This window comes from Paramormyrops kingsleyae, chromosome 3, assembly GCF_048594095.1.
Source record: "Paramormyrops kingsleyae isolate MSU_618 chromosome 3, PKINGS_0.4, whole genome shotgun sequence".
NCBI classification, from domain to species: domain Eukaryota; kingdom Metazoa; phylum Chordata; class Actinopteri; order Osteoglossiformes; family Mormyridae; genus Paramormyrops; species Paramormyrops kingsleyae.
The window spans coordinates 24680568-24707319 of record NC_132799.1 but is presented as its reverse complement, the minus strand read 5'-3'; the positions used below and the strand labels follow the sequence as shown (position 1 = coordinate 24707319).

Below are 26752 nucleotides of genomic sequence, written 5' to 3'. Positions count from 1 at the left end.
CCATTTAATCCAGTACTGGTCAGATGTGCTGTGGGACCAGCATGTTTAGAGGAGTTTGGCGACCATAACTGTCATTAAATGGCAAGCAAAGAAGCAAAGTATTTTCTTACTTTCTGCCCCCCCCCCCCCCAATCCCAGCAGCCTCTTCCAGCAGAGCCATTTAAGAACCTTCAAACATGCCACCCCTAATCATTTGTTGGTGAGGAACATCTTCTCAGATGTGTAGGACAGGAGATCCTGAAAGTCAAAATTCTATCAGAAAGCACAACACTGAGACACATTTCCCCTTTCTTCAGCCCTGTTGTGTTTCTCCTCAGCGATCAGCCTTGAACATGTCCTGCCACCCAGCCGACGTACGATAAACAGCTCCGCGTATTTAATGCCAGACCTCTCATTCCCTGCTGGCCACAGAGCTGCCAATTGCAAGTATATTTATTTGTTGTCTGTTAAATATTCATCATTCCTCTTCATTCTCGCGGCTCATGGAATCCTCCATCATGCTCCTTGTTGCTAATCACTTTCTCCTTTGTCTCCTTTTAATTATGCATGAATCAGAAGCAAGAAGGCCATATTTGATGGTATCTCCGTGCGTCGTCGTCGCACTGCCACTTTAACGGCTTCCGTCTCAAATGATGCAAACTATTGCCTTGTCGCCTACCAGACCAACGCTGTCCTCCTCTAAATGCGCCTGTTTGCCATGGCTGCAGTGCTGCGGGGACAGGACAGACAGAATGAGCTAAATCTGTTACGTCCAGAACACAGGCTCATGGACCCAGCTCTGACGTACCTCCCTTTTCAATTTGTGTGGATTAAACGCAGCACATCCCACAGCAAGGCCCCAGGCTCACCGTGACCCTTTACTAGACAGGCACCGCTGGAGATGGATGGATGGAAATTAGACAGAAGGGAAAATGACGTTTGACATTTACGTGGCTCCCGTTATCGAGACGTCCCATTTTAGCATGTTAATAAAACATACGTGTTTGTTGCAGAGAAAGCAGACAGCTGTTAGGTGCACCGCTCAAGGCCTCTGTTCAGGGCAGCATAAGTGTGTTTATTAAACGTGGGGTTTAGTGACCATTGACTTGTGTTCTGTGGTTTCAGCACATTGAGGGATGTATTTGACTGCAGGAAAATCCATTAAGAGCAGCTTCCTTTTTGGGTCTTAAAGAGCCAGCCAGTTCTGCAGTGCTCGCAAGACATTGGTCCATATCCCAGTTGGGTGTGGCTGACTTTGTCGTCATTCCCCACCCCCCTCCAAGCTCCACACTCCACCCACCTGTGGTTACTTCTAGAATGAGTCTGTTCTCTTGCTATTTAAAGTTTTCCATTAAGGCTCAATATTTTCTTCAGTGCAGTGTAACTGGTTCTTTGAAATCTTCTCATGATTTAAAAAAATGCACACATGACTACATATACATATATATGGAGAAAAAGGACAATGAAGAAAAACAGTCATTATGGAAAATACATTAATATTACAGTGTGCATAACATTTAATGATTTCTCCACAGAATTTTCCTTTTTCAAACTGTTTGGTCTTTGGGGAGCATCTTACCTCTGAAACACACGAGGACACGTCAAACGCTCAAAAATCCTTTTCATTTTAAACTATCCTGAAGCACATGCTCTGGAACTTGACATCAGATATCCCTCCAGTGGAGACAGACTGCACTGTAAGGTCACGTCACTGGATCGATATCCGAGTGATGGCGTGGTCTGTCCTCCCACTCTGCGGTGGTCTGTGGAGGAATCGCTAACGGTTTCCAGCTCAAATTGTCCCCATCCTGCTTGCAGTGAATCTGTTTATTCAGCTCAGACATTAATGCTACACATTCAGCCACAATCAGTCGCTGGAGTTTCACTTAAAGATTTTCCCAGATGAATGCCGTCGTACACCAGCATTGTTTTTCGTTTTTAATTCTGGAATTTTCTCCACCTAAATTATTTGTTCCCTTCATCGCATCAAAGGCAACATCGGGGTGCAGAGAAGCCCCTCGTGTTCCAGATATTCTCTGGAGATCAACGGGTGACAGCTAAGTGACAATTCAATGGGCACCGGCACAGCAGCAGGTAGGAGGGAGGGTCCCGCCGAGGGTCCCGGCCGGGGAGAGGACGCCGGTAGGCGAGCGGGAATCGCAGCTCATTGCCTATTCATGACGCTGGAGAGTGCGGCATCGCTGTCTTTGAGGACCTCCAGACTGCAAAGCATTTCACTCTGCTGGGTCGGAGCACAATTAGTCTGTTCAGTGCATGCAGAAGGACAATATTTACCAAGTTTGGAAGATTCAAGCATATGAGCTTAGGGAGGCTCTACACCCCACCGACTGACCTTCACCCAACCTAGAACACTGGTCCCTTGGTCAATACATGTCAGTGTTAACGGCTGATGGTCGCGGTTCACTGGTAGGACACATAGGATTTGTTCTTTACCATAAATAACCCAGAGGAAGGACATCTGGGGGTTACTGAAGCAGATGGATGTGGATCCTGAATGTTCTGAAGACTGAGCCACCTTCAACCTTCATGTAACACCAGCTGTCTCTCCTTACATATTGTCGCTGTTCACCTGGTGTGTTGAGGTTGTATGTTCACTCCATGTTGAGTGAGTTCACTCCAGCATCTCAAAGGCATGCAGACTTGCTAACTGGTGCCTCTAAACTGCCTGTAATGAGTGTGTGCTTTGTGACGGACTGGCCAGCCTGACTGCCCTGTGATTCCTAGGACAGGCTACAGCATAAGCGTAGATAGTTGGTTAGCAGAACCTGCTGCTTCAGCATCTCCTACATAATGAATGTGTTTATTTAACATTTAGTGTAGTGGCTGGTTGTGGCCAATAGGGGGCCCCCAAACCTGGGGAGCCCCATACAAATGTGTGTGGTGGGAAATGCCGCCACTGGATGCATGATGCCGTCGTGTAGACACCTGCAACCGTGTAAGAGCGGCTGGGAGAAGAATGTTCCGGAGAGACGTCTTCGCTGGTTACGGGCTGCTGTGGAGGAGTTACAGTGGGTGACGCAGCTGGGAAGCAGAACTCCGGGCTTTTTTACATCATCCTCAAGCGCTTCTACCTCAGAGTTTGGGAATGAAGAAACAAGAAAATATACACGAAAGAAGTAGGTCAATTCTTCAGAAGAACGGGGGCCTGTGAGCTTGCCGCGCTTGCTGCCGTTTACACGCTCCCTCTCTCTTCAGACGATTCTGGTGAAAGTAGAAACTTTGCTCCCCCTTCACAAACCAAAAGCAGTGTTTTAAAGATAAGAAGAGACAGAGAGAGATGCTGCAGGATATCCTGGGAAATAAGGGTGTCCTCCAGGAAAGGCAGATCCTCAGCACTGCTTCTGGGAGCACGGAACACTTACAGTGGCTTTTGTCTGATCCCTTTCATCTTTGCAGAGATTTCTGGCAGTTCCTCTCTTTGACTCAGATCTCTAAAGAGGTTTTAAACAGGAGATATTCGGCCATTAAAAGCTTTTTTTTGCATATAAATATGTAGCACATTAGTCACACAGAAGCACAGAGAGAAGTTAAACTTCAGGGGAAATCCCACAACATTCTACACAAGAGATTCAGTTAAAACGTGCAGATTTTAACATGTATGTTTATGCCGTTTTCAGTAAAAATGCAGGAGACGATCCTCTCTGGTGTGACCAGTTTCTCGTTAAATTAGAGTGAGACTCTCTCTGTCTGGGGAGCCGATCGCAGGGACGGTTTCACAGCCAAACTGAACTTGTGTAAAATGTGCGAAGAAAAAATATGGTAAAAAAGTCCAATCATCTTCTTGGAAGGACTGAGCCTGAGATCTCAATAATTCACTCCGTAGGAAGTGTGGAATTTTTGCGGGATGCAACTCTTCCGCAAGGGAGGCTGGGAGGATTCTCCGTTAGCGCCTCCCCATGGGGGTCTCGCGCTGGCAAGCCTCCCCGAGCGCAATTCGCTACCTGCCGCTTCCCGTTAATTAGCATATCTACTACAGTAAGCCTCGATGGTTTACTACAAAGAACTTTACAATCATTTCCGTTTGCCTTAAGAAAGCAGAATAATTTCCCCTTTTCATCTCTGGTGAGTATGATTATTCATTTTTAGTATAATGTGTTTCGGGGGTGCTTGGGAATCGCGGTCTGTCCCCCTCACTCTGGGTCATTTTCCTGCCGAGCTCATGAACGGTCATTTATTCACATCCACTATATGACTTTCTGGCACCAAAGCAGAGTCTTATAACAAGTCGCATTTATAATTTATGATCAGAAAAAAAAGATGTCGTTTTTTTTTGGTACAAATTCAACATCAACTCCGAGGGTTTCAGATCAGAATCAGACTCGCTTTATCTCACCTAGGGCATTCAATTAAAAATCTAATAGTATAAAATAACAGAATTCAGGTATTCACAAGATAACACATAAATTTAACAGAGCAACAAACATGAGTGTGTCTGTGGTGAACTCGCGATCTGACACGTGCTCACCGAAATCACAGAAAAGTGACATTCATTTCTACAGTATACTCCATCCCACTCTCACCTCTGTTTATCCAGATGATACTTTATTGTATCATGGAAAAACCACATGAAATGTGTGAACAAAGATATTCAATGATCAAAAACTAAAACATGGATATGCAAACGACCCGCGAAACACTGCAGCACGGGCAAGGGGAAATAAGGACGTGAGAAAAAACCCAGAACATTTAATTAGGCTGGAGATAACGAGGGAGTAAAGATCACAGAGGCTCACTCTGCTTTCCCTCCTCACTGATGGGTAACATGCAGTGAAGGTAGCGCAGTGACTGATGCCTGTTCCAGTGGGACCATCGTCAGCAGCCGCGTCTCCTCGGCCATCGCATGAGAAGAAAGACAATAAACTCATGACCGGGAAAATCATTTGCCCCAGCCTTCGTACGCCTGCTGTTCCCTGGAGGGCAAAGAGAGCAAATTGACAAACAAGAGGCCACAGGAGGTGAAATGCTGGAGCTCATGTGAAAAAGCAAATGGCTAGGCACTGAAATTGTTAATTACAATTAACAGGCAATTAGATACCTCTTTGGACTCTAATTGCTCCTATGGCACTATTATCTTAGTTATTGAAGGTCCTATATGCTTTCCAGAAAACTGGAAACCACCATGTGAATCTGCATAAAACTCAGTATATAACCATAGTAATTTTGGGGAGTTAAATCACACACACAGAATAGCAGTCTACCAGACACTCACATCTTCACACGATTGATTAACGGAGCACATTGGCTCAGAAATCGCATTATGCGATGCCATCAGAACTTTCAGTTCAGACTCAGTTCCTGCCAAATGGCCCAGAGCGCTTCCATATCTCCTTTAGCCGAAATATCGCTCCAGTTTCAGATATAATCTACGCCCGTTTCTTCTCAGCATGCAGGCCTGGTAGATCGTACCCCTAATTCCCAAGGAGACCCAAACTATGCCAAGATGTTCCGGAAGGTTTCGCTTCATCCTGACTCAGCACAGAGCAGTAACTGGAGAATAGACCCTGTGTGAGCCTTGATCCAAGTTACCATGATGTTAACTCACCAAAATCTGTATTTTTTGCAATCCGTCTTGGGGCAAAACGTCAGGGACTGTCAGGGATTATTAAACTGTGTAACTGTACTGGCTAACGGTGACATCGGCACTGAGGACTGACAAAGCCATGTTCCGAGGAAAGGCAGGCCACGTGCCTCAGCCACCTCACAAGGGATTAGAGATTACCCCCCACATCCGGGATGCAAGAAATCTCAAGTGGAGAGGGCAGGCCAGCGCTGCACTTTATGGAGGAAGATTGGCCTTCCTCTAGAGCAGAGCAGCACAATGCATTATGGTCCTGCCAGGCTTCTGGGCCTGCGAAAGTGGGCTGGAGATGGGCCTGTCCACTCTTTCACCCCGACGTTTTCACACTACGGCCGCGTTTTCCGTTTGCTCAGCTGCAGTGATGGCCTCCAGCCAGACTCAGCGGCCCTATGGCTGCGCGCATCGTCTGCCGCCTCTCTCTAGGCTCACAGGAGGCTTCGGGGGCTGAAATCCTCAGGACCACCACCTTGCCAGAGCCTTGGATTTAAAAATATCACTGGCACTTTAATCCCCCAATAAGAAGAAGCGGAGGCTTTGGTGTTTATATACTGCAGCTCTGTTACCTTTGCATACTGTAGTAGCCTTACCATTACATACTAAATGAACCCTAAGTTTAAATACTATAATAACCTTACAATTACATACTGTATTAACCATACCTTTACATACTGTAATAGCCTTGCATTTCCATACTATAATAGCTTTACCTTTACATACTAAATTAACCTTACATTTAAATATGATAATAGCAATAACCTTACATTTACATACCCACTTCCTGTACTTCCCCAGGTCTCAGAGGGACATACCCACTTCCTGTACTCCCCCAGGTCTCAGAGGGACCCACTTCACTCACTGATTCAAAACATATCATTTGCAAAAGGTAAGGTTGGCCCCTAATGTCCTCACGTTAAAGAAATCCAAGGGCCAAGGACAACAGTAAAGGCCACAAAGGCCACTGGAGGGCGGACTTTAGGCTGACAGAGTAAATGTAACATAGTGTGACACCTCACGGGGGGGGGGGGGGGACATCCACAACAGACTGACGACCTGACACAAGCTACTAATAAAGATAAAGACTAAAGATTTTATATATTTGATTACAGCTCGTCACATCTCAATTCCGGTAGTCCGACAACATCTTGGACCGTAATGGCCCACATTTCCCAGGTCCCAGGGACAGTGATTAGACAGAGCTGATTACTAATTTAGCATTTGCATTTAGATTACGTGTTTATACTGTCCTGTGGATGTCTTCCCAGAATGTTATCAAGAACTGGGTGGCCCTCCTAACGATACACATCAGCCCTCCGTCCTCTGAGGAGTAAACTGGGATGTCAGATGCCTGCGTGACAGATTATGCTTATAGATATGGAGACAGCTGTCTCTCAGACAAAGGGCATAATCTGTGGAATTAATAGATTTCCCATTTTTCGCAATATTTTTTTATTTAGCTGCTGGCAACCTCAAGATCAAATCCAGACAGAAATAATACAATATTCTCTCCTCTCAGCTTTCACAGGGATATGAAGGAAAAGGGTGTAACAAGAACATAAGAGTATCATGTTTGTGGACTGTGTAGAGATTGTTTTTGTTGGTTTGTATTGACATACTATATATCCATCCTGGTCAGGGTGATGGTGAAGGATCTGGATCCTACCCTAAACATCACAGTTCACAATGCCGAGGTCCATTCTGCACCAGATACTGTATATCTAACCACATACATGTTGTAATGCCACATATCAGTTACATTACACCCTGCATCCCTTTATGGACATTCTGTTCCATATCTGCCCGCGCAGGGGATATAAGGATGACTGAACTGAAATGTAACAAGTAGGAATGAATAATATTTATTTGATGTATTATCGTTGACTGAAAAACAAATCAACCTGTATGAATTCTTCAACCTTTATATGTCTCTCAGTTTGCTGCCTGCTCCGAGCAATAAAAACCAGACCACAGATCCCGGTTTAGGGGCGATCGACCCAATGAAAAACTGTGTGGAATCAAGGCCAAACATAGCAGGCCTGTTCAGAAGAAATGGACCAGTGAAGCGACTTTTACGACTGAAGGAGCCACACAAGCTTACGGCTCATTTAACGGAGGTTAAAGAAAACCACCGAGTGGACCGTAACAGACACAATATCAAGCTGGACTTCCATTATATATTTTATCCTTAATATTAAGATTATCTATCTATTTGTCTGTCTGTGTGTCTGTCTCTCTGACTGTGTCTATCTGTCCCCACAATGTGATAAAACTTGTTATTTTAACGTTGTGGGGATTTTTTTTGGTTTTCAAAAGGGGAAATTCAATTCTACAAAAATCTGAGACTGCAATCAAAAAACTGAAATGCTTATATTTTCTTTGGTACTTATGGGTAAGGTTAGGGCTGGGTAGGGTTAGGGTTAGGCCCCCATGGAGCTGGGGGTTACGGGCCCTGCTCTAGGGCCCCCCTGGAGCTGGGGGTTACGGGCCCCACTCTAGGACCCCCATGGAGCTGGGGGTTACGGGCCCCGCTCTAGGGGCCCCCATGGAACTGGGGGTTACGGGCCCCTCTCTAGGGTCCGAGGACATGTGACTGATCTGATGAGGAGACTCTTCTGCTCATAGGAGTTTTACTTAAATAAAAATGCTCTTAGGGCATTAAGGAAAAATGATTGAAGAGATAAACAATAAGACTCTAGTGGAGGTGGGTTAAAGCAGCTATAGGAGATGGGAGCAACCAATCAGATGTCTCGGTCCCGCCTCCTGTAGTTGGTTGGACCCACCTCCTCTATGTTTTTGTGTAGCTAAAACTCCTATGTGCGCTGAGGCCAGGACTCAAATCAGCAGTCTTCTGATCCCAGGCACAAAAACTTACTAAGCCACTTACTGCCCATTTATGCCCGAAAACTCTTTTAAATAAAATATTTCAACTTGATCTCACAATTATACCACTTTAATAACACTTGTTACAGTACAAAACACAATAGCTCTATGAAGCTTAGCTGTTTGCTTATTTCCAGCAGGAGAACATCTGTGGTGCCTCCGAACAGGACCATAGATTGTAATTATGCAAACTGCTTGAAAACACAAGTCACTATGCAGTGCACATGTATGAGGAAGATACATAATGCATGAGCCGTGTGCATGTGACAGGAAGTGCGGGTGCCTTGTGAGTCTATAGATAACAATTGCTGGTCTGTTAATGACGTTCGATACACCTGGATTTTTAATAAAGTCGTGGCTTGTGGATTGCATCTCTGCTACCCTGGCTCTCACGGAGATCGTGTCCATGTTATAAAGGGGTTTTCACCTTCATTCAGAATGTGACTCACACATTCTTGCCAACAATAAATCTCTTATTGATTGATTTTTTAAAGTCAGTGACACGCTGTTTCATCATCTTGTTATGCAGGCGGCAGGCTTACATACGCGTCAGCTTGAATTCATTTCAAATATAGCTGGCAAAGGAAAAGAAACCAGAGAGACCTGGGATATTAGAAAAGTATTTCTCCCTCACGCTTGCAGAAACACACGCTCTCGTACACTCTTCCCAAACACAATATTAAACAGTGCCGAACTAAGATCACAGGGCCTCACTAAATGTTTTGATCTGTTTATTGGCATCGATAAAATCTCGTGTATTGTGTATTGACTGGTTTTATCGGCGTTATCTCCAGCTAACAAATTAACATGCAGTCTGAAGCAGTAATCTTTCTATTTTACTTGCATCTAAATGGATTCTTCTCTGATTTATTTTTTAATCTTTACCCCAAGCTGCTTACACAGCTCACAGTTTTGAACTGATGTTTATGTTTCCCCTTTTAAATGGTGAATATTTCTTACGAAGCTATTGAAGAATCGCTCAGCACTGGCCTGTGTCCTTCAGTCCACTGCTGCCAAGATAACTACCCCTCAATGTCCTGGCAGCTCCCTCTAATTCCTTGCAAGGCATCTTTAGTGTTGAATCAGAAGTACACTGCCCCCCACTGGCCAACCTCTGACTCTGCATGCAGAAAGGAGTGCTCGGTGCAAACCTGGCTGGAGTACTGTGAGCGCGTTTGGTTTCTGTGGCTCCTGGGAGACAGGCCTCGAATCTCACCTGAGTCCAGCACTACAAGACAAGTATCTAGGACAAAGGCAGCTAATTTGAGACTGGAGGGTGTCGGTAAAGGCTGAAGGAGCCTCCCCAGTTGTGATTTTATCCTGGATATTCTGTCATTCAGGTTCATTTTAGGTCTTGAAGCTGAACACTTTGACGCAGAGAGTGCAGCAGTTTGGACCAGCAGCAGGCATGGAAGCAGGCACAGAGGTTCAACAGCTGGACCCCTCTGTGACCGGAAAGCCCTGCTGAGGGACAGCAGCCTTAACAACAGGCCGGTCGGTCAGTCGAGAGAAACCTGGCTGGACAGGAAGGTAGCTGGCAGTGAAGCACTTCACTGGAAGTGTGCAGTAATGTGCTGTTCAGCAGGGCAGTAGAAGATCTGAAGCCAGCAGTGGAAACACCTCTGAGACGTGTGACATTGCTCATTCCAATTCCAGGAAGGCCGTCGTGCAGATGGAGATGATGCCTTGTTCCTGCCTGTGATGAGAGGAACAGACTGAAAAACACGGGGCAAGACTGGACACGATTAGGAGCCTTAAACTGGCAAATGTCACAAGTTCCGGGGATCAGCTCAGACGGGCCCCGGGCGACTGTCACCATCTCCACTGGATATGAGCAGGCTGGATGCCCAGCACTTCTGGAAGGTTCCTACACAGTCTCAGGGGGATGGGGGCTGGCTCTTTATCAGCCATCAAGATGAGAGGTGGAACCAATTTGCCTTTTGGTCAAGCGGATTTCCCGGTAAGCGGACGGGAGCGGCTCATCTGCATGCTCTGGCAGAGACTCTGAGGCTCTTCCACAGAAAGCCGGCTGATGGTATCTGCGTGTCAGAGAAGGCTCTTTAAGCATTCCCCATTTCCCCATTAAGCATTCCCCATTTCCAATTGTTACATCCCAGCTTCACCTCATTCTATCAGCTCTTAATATCTCAGTCCTTTTCTCATTTAAAATTAGTTTTTTTGTTGTTCATACAAAATTTTTGATCTTCACATTATTGAATTCCAGCTCCATTGGTCATGTAATTTTATTATGAATTAAAGGCTTCACACGAAAGCTCTGGATTTCCGGAGTGCACAGCTAAACTCTGAATATAAAAGCTCGTTATTAGAATCCTAACGGCAACTCGTCAGACTTTATCAGTATCATAGCTGTGGCAAGATTAAACACTGTCACTTGATTTTCCTTTAAGCATTTAAAAATGTCCCAACAAAGGTTTGGGACGGTACCAGACCTGATGCAACGATTCACACAAGGGGAGGACGTGTTACATCACAAGAGAGCCAAAGACGGTTTTCGCTCAGCCTCCGTGACCTGGAAGGCCCTCACTCTGCTGCTATCTTAGGGATTCCCAGTGTTCCTCACAAGGCAGGTGGTACTGATTCACAAAGCCAACTGACACATTTTTACAATTTGCTATTTGTGTGTGGAGTCTGCACCTATAGTGTCTGACAATGTGCCTGTGTGTCAGTGTTTGTGTGTCAGTGTGTTCCCTGCAATGGAGTGGCGTCCCGTCCAGGGCGTTCCCGTGAGAGGGACCCGGGCCGCGCGTGAGGGGGACCCGGGCCTCGCGTGAGGCGGACCCGGGCCGCGCGTGAGGGGGACCCGGGCCGCGCGTGAGGGGGACCCGGGCCTCGCGTGAGAGGGACCCGGGCCCAAGTGAGAGGGACCCGGCCCAAGTGAGAGGGACCCGGCCCAAGTGAGAGGGACCCGGGCCGCGCGTGTCCCTGATGTCTGCTTTCTGTTTCTGCTTGAGGGGACAGCCTTTCGCATTTGTTACTGTGCTGTGGGTCTCTGATTCCTCTGTTCCATGCCTTTAGCACTAAGACAGCAAATAACCATTTACATAGTCAAATGTAACCTGTCAAGGCCACTTAACAGCGAACTGCTCCTCTATAAACTGGTATTGACTCAGTTTGGATTTAAGCAAACGCTGATTTCCATGTTAATAGACGAGTCTACGCTCTGCCTGACAGCCGCGCTGCTCTAATAAAGCGCTGCGTTTCTGAGCCGCGTCCCAGAATAGACCGGCTCCCCCTACAATGTGTTCTATTGTTTTATTTCCCATTCTTTACACAACAGAAGGATGGGTTTCATTTCCCGTTTCTCACACCGATTCTTCACGACTGCCTGTTTTTTTTTGTGTTTTTTTTTATTTTGGAATTGGATGCGAGGGCAACGGCCTGAATTAATGAGGGAGCATAAAAACCGCACAGAAATGAACTAAATTAACTGAATTATGTGCAACATTATTGACAACTAACTATTCCACCACATCCCTAATGGGCTAGCAGACATTGTGTAAAGTCAAGATAGTCAGTAAACATTGTCTGAGTTAATTGAGTTACATTTCTATACGACACCTTAAATTAACATGGATGGATTATAGTACCACATAAGCTTGGTGACTGAAATTTGCAGGTTTTTGTAACTTAGCAACATGTCTGTTGATTAAGTCTCCCCCAATCTCGTACCCGGGCTTTCCCGTCCCCTTAGTCTGACAATGGCTGAGCCCACCTTTGAAAGCAGTCCAATTTAACCCCCTGTGTGATTCCCTGAGCGTGTAATGAGACTCTTCATAATGTTTGCTATTCGCTGTCTCGACATTAAGGGTGATGGATTAACATAGTTATATCGAAGACGAGCTTCAGACAACATCAAGCGGATCGTTTGTCATATAACATGCACTGATATTCAGTTCGGTTTATACTTAACTCTCCTACCGGAGACACTCACACCATTTACAGTGATAGAAGGTACCTTCAACTAAAACGAAGTCCGGAGATGGAAGCAGAAACGACGGAGCCTCGCTCATGTCACAGAATGACATGTCCTGTCGTTGGTCACAGCAATATCATGTGTTATCGACGGCATCATTTTGTCATGGGGGGGGGGATTCGTCATAAACATCGGCAAAATACTCGGGGCCAGCGTGAGAAGCTGTTGGCTGCTAAGTATCCCGAGCGTGACGACGTGTTTGTTTGTTGAGCGGCACGAGTGCAGTGGCGCACTGGTGTGGCTCTGGTGTCCGTTAGCGGTGCCGGGACGGAGAACATTATGGTTATTCTCACACGATGAGGTCTGCATCATCCTGCCAGCACGCTAAGGGCTGAAACACAATGCAGCTACTCAGGGTTAAACTCTCACACATCGGATATAGACAGACACTGAATTACTGTAGCACACATTCACATTTGTTGGGCTGTATCTCTATATCCCCATTTTTACAATCAGCTTCTTCCTTGATGAGATACCCTGAGATAAGTGCTTTAATGAGATAGTCAAAGAAGATTTATTACATATCCAGTGTCCAGTGTCTGCAACCTTTATTATTATTAATAATAATAAAAATGACATTTATATATCATCTTTCACAAACCCAAGGTTGCTTTACAAGGAGGAAAAAAACATCTCAGCAGTTGAGGAAGAGAAATGTTCCTTATACAGGAACGTCTGTAAGTCAGATTTAAAAGCGGAAAGTAAAGAACAATCATGGAGGGAGCGAGTAAGAGAATTCCATAGTGGGGGGGGGCGATGGCAGTGAATGAGCTGCCACACAGTGAGAAGCCTGATGTGGGGGACAAGGAGCAGATTACAGATAGATGACTGGAGAGAGCGAGGTGGCAAGGAAGGGGTCAGAAGATCACGCGGGTAGGGGTGTGAGGCAGTGCAGGGCTTCAAAGGGGAGGAGCAAGATTCTGAATCTCTCTCTTGCTCAGCTGAAGGCAAGCTAACAAGCTTGATGAGATAACGAGTTCTCCAAACTCCAGCACAGACATATGACTATCAGAAGCCTGTGAAGAGAACTAAAGACAGGTTGAAGGCAGGTCAGAGGGATCATTTACATATCAAAACGTCTCAGTTCTGCCAGTTTCTAATGAATGTGTGCAGTTAGAATGGCCTCTGGTACAGCACGGCCTTGTGCTCCTTCATCTGTCACAGGAGACCGCAGTGGGTTTGCAAAGAGACCGGAAGAACATTTAATTGGTCCAGCACTACCTTGGGTGACACCTATTAAATCGGGGACCTTTACCTGTGCTGGGAAAGGGTCACTTAGGAGTCCCGGGATACGTTTCCTCACTCAGTTGTATGGTAAGTTGCTAATGTTGTTAGCGCCTATGCTTTTGGGTGACATACTACTTAGGTTGCAGGCAGGGGGCGCTACGTTCTGTGAGAAAGAGCTCCTCGGCAAAAGAGGGAAATGCTGACGGAGGGCCCCACCGAGCCGGTCATGTGACGAGCCCCCCATCTCCTACGCGCCCGGCTGCAGTGCGTTTCCACGGGCTGCCCCATATCCCCCCTCCTCCGAATATATCGGCCCCTATCTCTGGGGATTACCAGTCATTAACCGGCACACTGTCACAGGGTTAATGAGAGATTATCGGGTCTGATCGTGCATTCAAACAGGAAGCTCTTCCCTGATGGGTTCCGTGGCCCAGGCCCGGAGCCTTGTCTTACCAGACGCAGTGGATCATTACCCAGATCATTAGCCCACGCCAGTCACCCCATTACAGCCAAATCTCCCCATTTTTACAACATATTTTTCGTTGTATATTTTTCGTACAGGGCGCCTATGAGCCGTGGTCTGTGGCGTAGAGGGCGTCTATGAGCCGTGGTCTGTGGCGTACAGGGCATCTATGAGCCGTGGTCTGTGGCATACAGGGCGTCTATGAGCCGTGGTCTGTGGCGTACAGGGCGCCTATGAGCCGTGGTCTGTGGCGTACAGGGCGCCTATGAGCCGTGGTCTGTGGCGTACAGGGCGTCTATGAGCCGTGGTCTGTGACGTACAGGGCGCCTATGAGCCGTGGTCTGTGGCGTACAGGGCGCCTATGAGCCGTGGTCTGTGGCGTACAGGGCGCCTATGAGCCGTGGTCTGTGGCGTACAGGGCGTCTATGAGCCGTGGTCTGTGGCGTACAGGGCGCCTATGAGCCGTGGTCTGTGGCGTACAGGGCGCCTATGAGCCGTGGTCTGTGGCGTACAGGGCGCCTATGAGCCGTGGTCTGTGGCATACAGGGCGCCTATGAGCCGTGGTCTGTGGCGTACAGGGCGCCTGGTGTACAGACTGTCCTGCATCTGCTGGGGTAGCAAGGTGGGGACAGAGAGGTTCAGATGGGGGAGGGCTGTGTCTAGAGCCAGGATATGGAGGTTTTCCACAAGGTGGGACACAGAGGTGCTTCCTCAGACCACTCAGAGAGGGGAGGGTCCAGATATGAAACAGGAGGAATGTCTCCCATGTAACACGTTGACGTACTACATAAAAAAAACAGAAATGTTCAATAAATTAAAAAAATGCCCATGATCATGTAATCCAATTTAATTATTCCACTTTAGTGAAGATTTTTTTAAACTGATCAGATTCATTGTAATAATCTGTTAAACTTGCTTTATAGCTCTGGTTTAACGACACCCTCATGATACAACTGAAAAAATGTAAAGAGAATATAAAGACCCTTCCTGACTGGTAAGGGTACAAACAGGAAGGGCATTTTCAGCGAGAACGTGGCAGGCTGTCGCTCACATTCCTGCGTTTATGTCGCCATAACTAACGATGAAAGAGGGATTTTTTTAAAAACTAGGGCACCAGCTCTCCACTCCCGTGTGGGGATTCCCTCTGGGGAATTGAGAGCAAATTTAAATACTGCCACACATGTTGGGAGGGTTGCATTACGCATTAATACAGCCTTGTTCAAACAGTGCTGTGCCTTTAAAAATAAGAAAAAGCATCATTACAGCAGTCAGTCACAGTCACCGTGACTGCCGGTATCGCATTTCTGATCAAAGACTGGCTGTACGGGGATATTTTTAGGGTAGAACCCTGAAAAAAATACCATGAAAACGGGACCTTTAGAAGCATGTTATTCAGATGTCAGGAGCAGTTTTATATAAAGTTGCATCAACTGCAAGCAACTCATTTCCGAGCAGATGTCAAGATATCAGCCAATCAAAATGAGGGCGAGCAGGATTCCAATTAAGACAAGGATTTTATAATAAAACATCCCAAAGCAGTTCATATTAAGGCTTCAATGCATGTCTCCATCCAATAACAGTGGACTTTCATCGGAATGATGTTTTTTAAAAATAATCATTGCATTAAGAAGTTGAGTGCTGAGATTTGCAGAACACGTCATGTTTGCAGAGTCTATCACAGCGCGGTGCCTTGTGGGGGTCATGACACTACGCCGAGTAATGAGGCACTTTGGAGGGCGCTGAACCCCAGCTAACCAGCAGCTTTTCAGCTCCCGCACCCCTGACCATTTGCTGCCCTCACTAATTTACACATATAATTAGGAGTCTATTGGAGGGGGACGGGACGGCTGTTGGATATTTTCCGAAGGGAAGACCTTATGCCCAGTGTCAGCCTTTCGCACATTATGAAAAGCCCCATATCTTTCAGCCTGTCATTTGTAGGCGCTTCTCAGAGCGGTTTGAAACAGAAGCATGTCCACCAGCCACCTCGGGGACACCACGACGCCGGGGACACCTGGCTCCAAGTGGATTCTTCACGTGGATTATGGGTAAAAGAGAAATATTCAGCAGTTTCAGTGCTGCTACTCTCTTATCGTGGCTCATGTCAGATTCTGTTACTTATTTCTAAATCACAGCACGTGCAAATCAGCATTTATCAGACACCAGTGTCCCTGGGTAACATCCAAAGCAAGAGAAAACAACACGGATAACAAAACCGTGAGATTCCCAACCGGGACCAGTGACAACTGCAAGCTCACTGGCTGTGAGGTCACCCTGCAGGACAACAGCGAGGCGACGCAACACATTAGTGTGGAATCCAAATGTAACAAAGCTTTCTTTAAAACAATCATCCCCTACAGCCAAGAAGCAGATCTCAGCCAGCACACCCCAGATAAGATAACATTCACCACACCCACGATATGACAGAGATCATCACTGGACCTTATGATACCAGTGTCATCAATCATACTGCCCAGTACAGTGACAGTAATCCTATTCACTGCAGACAAGCAACTCCAGAGTATTACAGTGGGAGTGAGTCTCACAAAAGGCCGTTTAATAACGCCGACATTATGCGCAACATTTCCAGCTGGAACTGGCCTGTATCTTCAGCAGACAAGCGAGTATTGCTACACGAAGAGGGCTCCTGTTCCCCCTTCCCTGCCTCTGAGTGAAGGCACCTACGTGTGGTACCAACATCTGCCAGACTGATGATGGTTATTATGATGCTAGGTGATGTTTTACTGCACGATGTTAGCAATGTCATCTATATAACCAGCAATTTCTGCAGCGCTGAGATCTTACCAGATGGTGGCAATTGAAAAATCCAACATCCACTTTGCATATAAATAAAGCAGTTGATCACGTGATCAGGAGGACGGCCCATCGCTCTCTCGTGCCCACAGACACCTCAAGGCACGGTCGGGGGGGGGACTAACCCCTCCCCCTGTCAAGCAACCTTAGCACATGAGCGCTGAACAACGTCGAGGAACAGGGCAGCGAAACTTTCAGGGCAGGTTTCTGTTGGGGGGGGGGGGGGGGGCTGTTTTGTGGCCTCCTTACTTTAGGAAGTTGAGGCAAAACAAAAGCCAAACATCAGACAAAAAAGGGACATCATCTGTGTGCATGAACCACACAGACATTCAATTGAGTGCAAGCCAACCCCCCTAATAACCGCCATATCCATTTCACACGCCGCTATATGGGCGTCTGATGTTCCCTTTATCCTCCTGACATCGAACTAAAACCTAATCCTTTGGCAGGCTAATATCAACCATGATATTTTCACAGCTAATGGAGCCACTTAACACTACTTTCGTAAGCCATTACCCCGAAAGTGTCCGCAGCGGCCCGCAAAGGCCAGAGGAGCAGGAACCACTAGGAACGTCGCGAAATGCTCAAGGTCGCTGAGCAAGGAGGCGGCCAAGCCGGAATGATCCAGAACACCGCGAGGCACGGGGATCACACCCATCGTGTGCGGCACACTGACCTCAGTGCAATACTGGGGGCCTTACTGCTTTATCGCCCCCACCCCAGCTAAGCAGCACCCACTGTCCCCCACTCAGGACCTGAACATCGCGGGCGACATAGAACATAATGAGAGACGCAGAAGCCAACAGGAAGGTGAGATGATATTGGGGGGGGGGGGGGGGGGGGGGCTTTGAGATGTTTTTATTAAACCCCTGAACCCAATATCTCTGAAGGGGCTTTGCTCAGGGCCTGGGATTAGAAATCGCAACCTTCCCAGACATAGTACCCTAGCACCCAGAGCTGCACATCACTCCCAATACAATGATGCTGCGGGATGTTTTTACTTCAGAAGTCTGCCAAAGGCATTCGGGCAAAGGCACTACTCTACCCATTAATACAGCTGGATAGTTCTGCTGGAGCTTTTTAACTGGTGAATTCAAGGGTTCAAGAGCAGGGATCTCCTCAGACTTAACCCAGCAAAGGTCCATAGTCCATTAAACGGTTACTGGTAAACAGCCCCACACAGACCATCGTGGCTGACCGTGCAGCAGGAACACTGACCCTCAGATGACCTCACACAAACCTACAGGCTGTCTGTGAAAATGTCTACTTCCAGGAAGTGGGTCCAAAACAATACATAAAATAAATATAAATAAATAAATAAAAGTTCAAATAAATAGTGTTTCTTAAGCTTTGCTAGCAGTAGATTTAAATGAAAACACCCAAACAGCCCCTGATCTGTGAAAGAATGGCCTGATCTTAAAGTGAAACTAATGCACAAATACAAAAAAACACGGATATAAGCACCGAAAGCTGGCATGCCTCAAAAAATGAACTGAGGAAACAGACTGAATCAGCAAATGCCATTTTATAAAGCAATGAGTCATGACCTTGGTGGTTAATTTAATGGTGACCAGTCAAAGGAGAGGAACCAACGACCCACAGCTGCCCTGAATCTGGTCAATCAAGGTCCACCACTGCAGTCTTCCAACAAATCACAAACCCTGCTATTATAACATTATTATAACATGGCAGATAGACCCAGGGAAAACGCAATACAGCTGAAATGTGCTCCATATACAATTCTAATAATAATAATAATAATAATATTTGATAAAAATTGAAATCCTACTGTAGTGGAATTATTTTTCGTATTGAGCATTTCAGAAATCCTGCAATGGAACAGCGATCATTTGCTCACACACATTTCAGTATGATGCTGGCTGCATAATGTAATTTGGTTTTAGAGGCGGGGAAATATTTACATACGCGTCTTCATATTTCAAAACAGAGCTCAGCGTTGGGGGTGGGGGGCAACCGGCACACACAATCTTACAGCAAATCTGTATTATTCCATTATAAACCGAAAATTAGCTACGTCAAAAGCATTGGGGTAGTTCGCAAACCCTACAGACATTTACAAGGTAATAAGACTCTTACATGCATGTAGGCCTAAATGCCTTCGCAGACTTGTCTCACTCCAGCCAGCTGATCAAATTTGACAGCCCTTGTTAGGTAAACTCAGAACACACTTATGGCACATTTTACGCTCTAACTTTGCCAAAAGCGTAATTACACAAACAGGACTGTGTTTTGGAAACTACTTCTAGGCTGGAGGACATTATCCCGGCGCTGAAGCGCTCCTCTCCCGGCGAGTCTGAATCGGGGATAATCAAAGCGCAATTAAGCCGAAGCGCAGAGCAGCTGTTACCCCTCCCCTCTTATCGCCGTGCCGACAGCCTCAGCTTTAAAATGCCTCTCTGTCTGTGAGGGACCCCCACGGGACAGACGCGGAAATCACCCCCGCCCGGTCGTCGGTGGCGTTCCTGCCGGCGAGCCGGTCCGCTCAGAGCCGGGCTGCACTGTGGATCCTCGGTTATAGAGAGAGCTGAGACACCCGAGGTTTACCGCCAATCAGAGAAAACGCGAACACAACAGCCCAATAAAACAGTCCATCACTGTAACCACATTTAATGATATGTTGTTTTTCTTTTTGGAGCAGATCAAACAATAACATTAAAAAACCTTTTTCATCAAGTTTTGATGCAGTGATCTAAAGAAAATTCATTTGTATGAATTAGTCTCAGTCTGAGCTGGTCTGTGTACCACACGCTACTCTAAGGACTCGTGGAATTGTATGAGCGCTAATGACTATGAAATATGTACAGCTACACAGGTGTCTGTCCACTTTGATCACGACATAATATTACTATAAACCGAAATGCGAGCATAAAGTAAAATATACATGCCTCCGACTAGAGGAAGGGTTTCGTGTAATGAAAGGAAATTCATGTGTCTTTGAGATTGAAGGTCTTTTAACAAGCAAGTACTTGACTGGATTTTGTCGCAACGGCGAGTGATTTGATTATGATGAAATCTGTACATGTGTATCGAGGGTGAACAGGCCAGCTCAGCCCAAGAGGCACGAGAGTTTATTTTTATGGGAAATCTAGTTTTTAGTATGTAGATTCGGATGTTGGGTAGCTAAATGAACTATGGATATTATTCTATCCCCCAAAGATTAGCAGGTAATGCAATGGATAAGGCTACAATGAAAGGCGCTACACGTTTCACGTTTCCTACCCCCAGGATCACAGCACCAGCGTGAGGGTGAGCAGAAGCCGTTTATGCGTTCTGCATCACCGCTGTTACTGCACACCCCGGGTCCAGCCAACACCCCCAGGTGGCTGGGGGGCACAGGATGGACAGCTCCTTCCATGATTCAAGGGAGCAGAAACTGAATAAATCCATAAATCGAAGGCCCCTCCCCAAGGTAATGAAGGGAATGGTCTTGTTTTCCACCGTTTGAGGATTCCGAAAGGTTATCACTGGACAGTGATAATGGAGGAATCGGCTGGTCCCTCAGACGGGGCTGGGGGAGACGGGGGTGCTATCAGCTTGACATTTCTGTCAGGACTGGCATTTGACAGAAGTGACAAATACCAGCGCTGCCATTTACTGGGATTTAATTGGCCCACGGCTCCGTCTTTCACCGGCCTCAAGTTGAACTTAATTAGCCCACGTTGCCCATTAAAACTACCCATAATGCTTAGGGGCATTTAGATGACATTTTTAATGGGCTCTTTGTGGGAACAATTGAAATTTACAAACATTTCAATTGGCAGGAGGACAGGTTTGGTGCCGTAGGTGGGTGCTGGTGTGAGCAGGAGTAAAACAGGCTGGTTTGGTGCTGGTGTGAGCAGGAGTAAAACAGGCTGGTTTGGTGCTGGTGTGAGCAGGAGTAAAACAGGCTCGTTTGGTCCTGGTGTGAGCAGGAGTAAAACAGGCTGGACTCGTCTGTTCCCCTACTGCTGGTCAAAAAAATGGATTTTTTCACCGCTTGTTAACATAAGAGAACCTCGTGAGGAACCACAAAGAGCTTCAGTGAAGTCCACCAGTGCCTCGGTTTTGGTTGGACATTTCTTATGATTCATGTGGCTCCGAAAGACTTTATTGTCACACATTAACTACATATGTCACACGAAATCTGTGTCACCATGAAGCATGCCGCTGTTGCCACAGAAGAGAACCAAACACAGCAACAGTTACATGGCATCTTTGTGTCGCTGTCTAACACACATTTTACAAAGTCTGGTACCTTCACATTTTTAGATGTGTGTGTGTCTGTGTGTGTGTGTGTGTGTATATATATATATATATATATATATGTAATAGAGCCACTTACACGACCCGAAACCCAAGTGCATAGGTGCAGTTGGGAACAGCGCCTTACGCGGTTCCGGACAAGAACATAGCCGGTTGGGAGGATTTAACGGGAGATACAGTTTAACGAGGCAGAACCACTCAAGCGTGGTCTTCTTCTAATTAAACTGCCCTTCTGCTTATCTACGATTAAGACTCATTTAACAAAATAAAATGAAAAAGGCAGGCGGCTTCCGGTGAGAATTGGAGGAGCTGATTTACAGGCAAAGCGGCCTGCTAACAAGGTAGAAACCGAACAAACACTCACGCGCACCTGTAACTGCAGAAAGGGGAGAAAATGGCAGAGAGGAGCATCTTCCAGGGGCTGTGTTTTGGCGGGAAACATCTTTTTATTGCTTCTATGGAAGTGCTCAGACCCCCTTTCTTTGTCTCTACTGATTTCATAATTACACTAATTACAGAAAGCTGCTGAATTATTCCGCGGTTGAACTGCTCCACTTAACGAGACAAACTGTAAGATTCTGCTCGGAAGGCTGTGATTATCTGCTGCGTCTCCAGGCCGTGTGGGCTAACAATGTGCAAGGAAGCAAAAGAAACAATAAAACACTTTAATTTAGGTAAACAATAATTTAATTATCACTCATTTACCCCATTTTCACAATGACCACACACTGGCTACAAGCTACCCACTACTGGATGCAGTACTATAAATGACGACTAAATCTGTTTACAGTGTAATATCAAAAAAGGAAAATGCTTCGTTCTCTGTGATGGGACTCCTTCAGGATTTTGCTGTCATATTGAAATAAAGGCTGTTAGATTATTTTGGCATTTGTCATAAAAAACAGTGACATGATGAAATTCCCTTAAGGCTTATTACAAAAGAATGAATAATTTACAATACATACTGTACACAAAGGTAACTTCCATATCCGGTAGATCTAGAAAAAATCTAGATATCTTAGGAACATAACAGAAATCTTCAGAGAAGATGTAGGCGGCTGTGGGATCCTCTTTGTCGACGGTATTGTGACAGGCATGAGAAGTACTGAGATACATTTTTACTGCATGAATTTGCTGCATAAATGATTCATTTATTCACAAAATTATTCATTTCTTGTGGAGGGGGCACACTCCAACAGCTCCCAAGATAAACACTGCCTACATCTACTCCAGATTCTCCTGTATCAAAAAAAAAGATTTTCCACTATCTCTGAGAAGTGACGTTCATACCAAGTCATACTTTCCCAGCTGACTTGTAGACCACCAACAGGCTTTATAAAATTGCAAAATGCCTTATTAATGAATTTACTGGTATGCTGGTAAGTTAGTATATCCCATTCATTTACATTACAGCTTTGAGAGTGTCAAAAACTTTCCTTTTGAAATCACACTGGGGTTTATGCAAACGTGTGACTGGTGACCGTTAAAAACTGTATGTAAATATCCAACACAATGAGTCGTATGAGAAACCTTGACATCAGAGCTGGAGCGTCTCAAATCGTTCCCAGGAAAAGAGGTAGCGAATCGGGGGCAGGGAACCACCAGGCGGGAAAGTGCCGGCACAAGCGGGACGAGCTCTCTGGCCGAGTCCAATGAGATCCACCTCAGACATGCTTCCATTACAGGGAAAACAGCGTTCGAAATAAACAGTAACCAGGTCTTTATAAAAGCACCGCGTTTCTGAGGCAAAAAGACACAATGGAATGAAAAACTGCATGAGTCCCCAAAAAGACGGATGAAAAACCCCATTTAGAAAAATCATTCACGAAAAATACCCTTCTCTCATAAAAATGCCACATTGAACGAGGCAGGTAAATAACACCAGGGGGCGTCAGAGTGCATCTCACACAGTGGTGACGGACAGGAAGGCGTTATGCACCTTCGCTCCATCCGGGGCCTTGGCCCCATGTGTCATCAGCTCCTGGATGGTCATCCAGTTGTCCAGGATCTTCTTGTTGCGCTTCTTCATCATCTTCCTGTGGCTGAGCTCGATGATGCTGACATCCTTGCGTCCCTCGCCGGCACTCTGCGGCGCCTCCCGCAGGCACTCCAGCCGGCTGCGCTGCATGAACTCCCGGCGCCGCCGCTGCTCCCGTGCCCGGGCCAGCTGCTGCTTGCGCTCCTCCTTGCTCCAGTAGCGGCCCATCTTGAGCTCGCTGGCAGCGTCGTCGTCCGTGGTCATGCCGCTGCGCTCCTCGCGGATCTTCAGCGCCCGCTCGCGCAGGATGCGGTCCCGCGCCGGTCGCTTGGTGATGTACCGAGTGCCGTCACCGCGCACCTTCACCTTCCACTCCATCTTGGGCTCCACGCCCACCAGGCTGAGCTGGCTCTGCGCGTACTCCACGGCCGAGCGCTGCTGGACCAGCTGCATGTAGCTCTGGTACCGCCTGGCGTGCGCTGGCATGTTGGCGTGCCGGTACTGGGAGCCATGGTACGGCGACAGGCAGGCCGTCTGGTTCCAGCGCGGCTTCTCCTGTCCTTGGAACTCCTCGTCAGCAGGGGGCGCCCCACCCTGTTTCAGACCGCGTGCCCTGGCCAGGAGGGCCGCCTGCAGCCTGTGATTTGAGGCCAGCGCGTTCTTCTGGTTGGTGAGGCTGACTCTCCTCTGCAGGGAATGTTCTGGCGATCGGTCCATTGCCAGCGGCGTGCTCCGGCAGCTCTCTGCCGTGTTGTATGCGCTCGAGCTGTCCTTGTCCGACTTCTCCAGGTGCTCCTTGATGTTCCCTAGCTTGAGGCTGCGTTCCAGACGACCCTGGTCCCGGGCCTTGCGTAGCTGATGGGCCTGCATGATATTCTGGCACTCCAGTTCGATGCTCTTGAGCTCCTCGTTGAGGAGACGCAGCTCCCGCTCCATGCCCGCTGGCTCCCCCAGAGTGCACCCGATGGTACTGCGTCTGCTGTAGTACAGGTCGTACTCGCCACTGTTGCGGATCTGGCACTTGAGCTCCAGGAGCTGCTGGTAGTGGTCACATTCGTCCTCCTCCTCGTCCTCCTGCTCCTCTTCTCCCCGGGGCGGCAGGCTTTCCAGGAGCTCCTCTGAGGCCTGGCTCTCGGTGCTCTGTGTGTCGGCCAAAGCATCCAGGGCCTGGGCCTCCCTCACCGCCTCCTGCAGACATCGCGAGAGCCTATGGGCGTGGCTCAGTGCTGGCAGGTCGCGGCGCCCCCCGGCTCCCCCCTCTGAGTCCCGGGCTCCAGCTGAGCAGGAAGCTGCGTCCGCCGGCCCGTCATCTTCGGGCTGCTTGGCCTGCGATTAAAAACGCATTTCAGTCCACAGGCTGTCCTCGGGAGGTAACCTGCAAACACGTTGCTCCTCTGACCCAGCATGCATTGCAGCTCCCTCTCATGACCACTGGCCTGATATTCCCGTCAAAGTCCGGCATACGGAAGATAATCACACGTTAATTAACCCTAAGTTTCTAATTAAACTTTCAAGCGGGTGGCACCCTAATTAGCAAGACAATGCACTGTATTCCCTCCCATGTCTCTCAGCCTTTGTTTGAAATCTGGGTATTTACAGTATGCTAATTCGCTCGAAAAATACAGAAATTTAATTAAGATAATTAGACATGCACAGAATGATAGGCCGTTATCTCCTTATACAGCACACACGTGTCCCGACTCCGTGCCAGACCTTGCTGAGATGAGATGGACCACGGGGATCTTTATGAGCTGACAGTATCACACTGAGTCACATGACTATCCGCCAGGAAGCCCATTAGACTCAGACTATGGACGCGAATGTCGCTAAGCTTTCCGTCTGCAGCGGCCACCCCTGGCCACCGGGGGAGCCCTAGGACAAGATCCGAATGGTTGTTAGCGGAAATAAGTGAATCGTTTAGACCAGAGATGCCTTTCAGCTGCCCATGTGATGTCATCGTCTTGCCTTACGTTCATTACCTTATCGGGACACGAGGTGGCGTGGTGTGTAAGGAACTGCAAAGGCATGATTTTGGAGGGAAGCTAGTGTCACACTTGACTTCTGTCAGAAAATAACTAGGGCAGTACCCCCCCCTCCCCCCCCACCCATACGCATTTAGAACAGTTACAGGAGGAATTAAATAGTTCTAAAAAGAGGCATAATTATGAAAAAGCTGGTGAGCCAGAATCAGCCAGAGGACACCGACTCACTATTGTGGTTCCACTAGCCGTCGTTTTGTAATTTGAGTATAACCAACTATAACCTTTATGTGACAGGGACATGCTTCATTAGCGGCCATAACCATGGAGTAAATTGGGGCTCCTTCCTGAAACAGCTCCGACGATCTCAGCTAGCCTGCCATCAATGATGAGGTCACACTGGCCCAGCGGCGGCAACACTAACCGTCATTACAATCCCACTAAGCCATCTAATTGAGCTGCGATTCTCGGAAACGGGCTGGTGAGTTACTCAATGCAGCGCCGGGTGTATCATTACTGCACAGCTTTAATTTGGGGGACGTAAGGTGATGGGAGCGTTGAGTGCTGATTGGCTGCCTACTGAATGGCCTGACCAGTGACAGGACGCGGTGCCAGGGGAGGCGGGGTTTCCACATGGAACCGGACATACTGTCTCCCTTTGGGAGCGCAGTCCCCGCGCCAGGCAATCTACAAGGCGCCCTGTGGCCCGCCAGTCCGCACCCCCTCTCACCCGCTGGGCGCCCTCCTCCTCCTCCTCCTCCTCTTGCTGCTGTTCCTCCAACATCTCCATCTTCAGTTCCTCCAGCAGCTGGCTGTGTTCCTCGTCCAGCCAGGCATCCTCCAGCTGTGGGCCGCAAACAGTGCAGGAGGATTTCAGCCGGGGAGGGGGGGGGGGGCGCTTCCCCTGCCTAAACTAGGGGGTCACTTTCACAACACAGGAATCAAGGTCTAACTGTAATTTAAAAAAAGACTATAAATCAGCATTTAGTGCGTTGTGACAGAAACATACTAAACGTAAATGTGAGTGGCAGACGGCCTGCAGGGGGTGCTGTGCTCACCTGTATCTCGGGCCGGGCCACCAGCAGCAGGATGTTGTGCATGTCCTCGCTGGACAGCAGGGCCACGGCCTCCTGTCTGTCCCGCACGTCCCGTCCGTTGACCTGCGTGGGACAGAAGAACACCGCGATGGTCAAAGGTCACATGACAGAGACAGGGCACCCTCCTCCCTCAGTGACGGGGGGCCGTCTACAGGGTTAACAGAGGGCAGCATGTGGCGGCACAGTGGCCTGTCCCCTGGCGGTAAGCTTGTCATCACCCCCCGGGAGTGACAAGACTGTCAACGGGGGTAACAGCACCAGCGCATCGGTACCCGAGAAGCCCACAGTGGAAGGCGGCCCCCAGACTTCACAGCGTCTGATCTCCCCAATGCATTCCTGAACACCCCCCTGCGCAGCGGAGGGCTCCGCTCAGCCCTGGGGGGCCCTCTCTCAGAAAACGCTGACATATTAGGAAATGGGACACTTGTGAGTGGCCCGGGGGGGGGGGGCACTCACTCAGTAACACAGAGCCCCCCCCCTTC

The 26752-nt window shown here is 47.7% G+C and overlaps 1 protein-coding gene across 2 annotated transcripts in view; it reads right to left on the bottom strand.

The window, feature by feature from the left end:
* Positions 1-21917: 21917 nt before the first annotated feature.
* The window catches only part of LOC111858650 (PDZ domain-containing RING finger protein 4-like), an 81704-nt gene continuing 76869 nt past the window's right edge, over positions 21918-26752 (bottom strand). For both annotated transcript variants that reach the window (XM_072709931.1, XM_072709932.1), the window contains 3 exons: positions 26232-26333; positions 25904-26017; positions 21918-24520 (listed from right to left, as the gene is read on the bottom strand). In XM_072709931.1, the coding sequence (XP_072566032.1) occupies positions 23120-24520; positions 25904-26017; positions 26232-26333 (1617 nt within the window). In that variant the 3' untranslated portion in view covers positions 21918-23119. The remainder of the gene's footprint in view (positions 24521-25903; positions 26018-26231; positions 26334-26752) is intronic.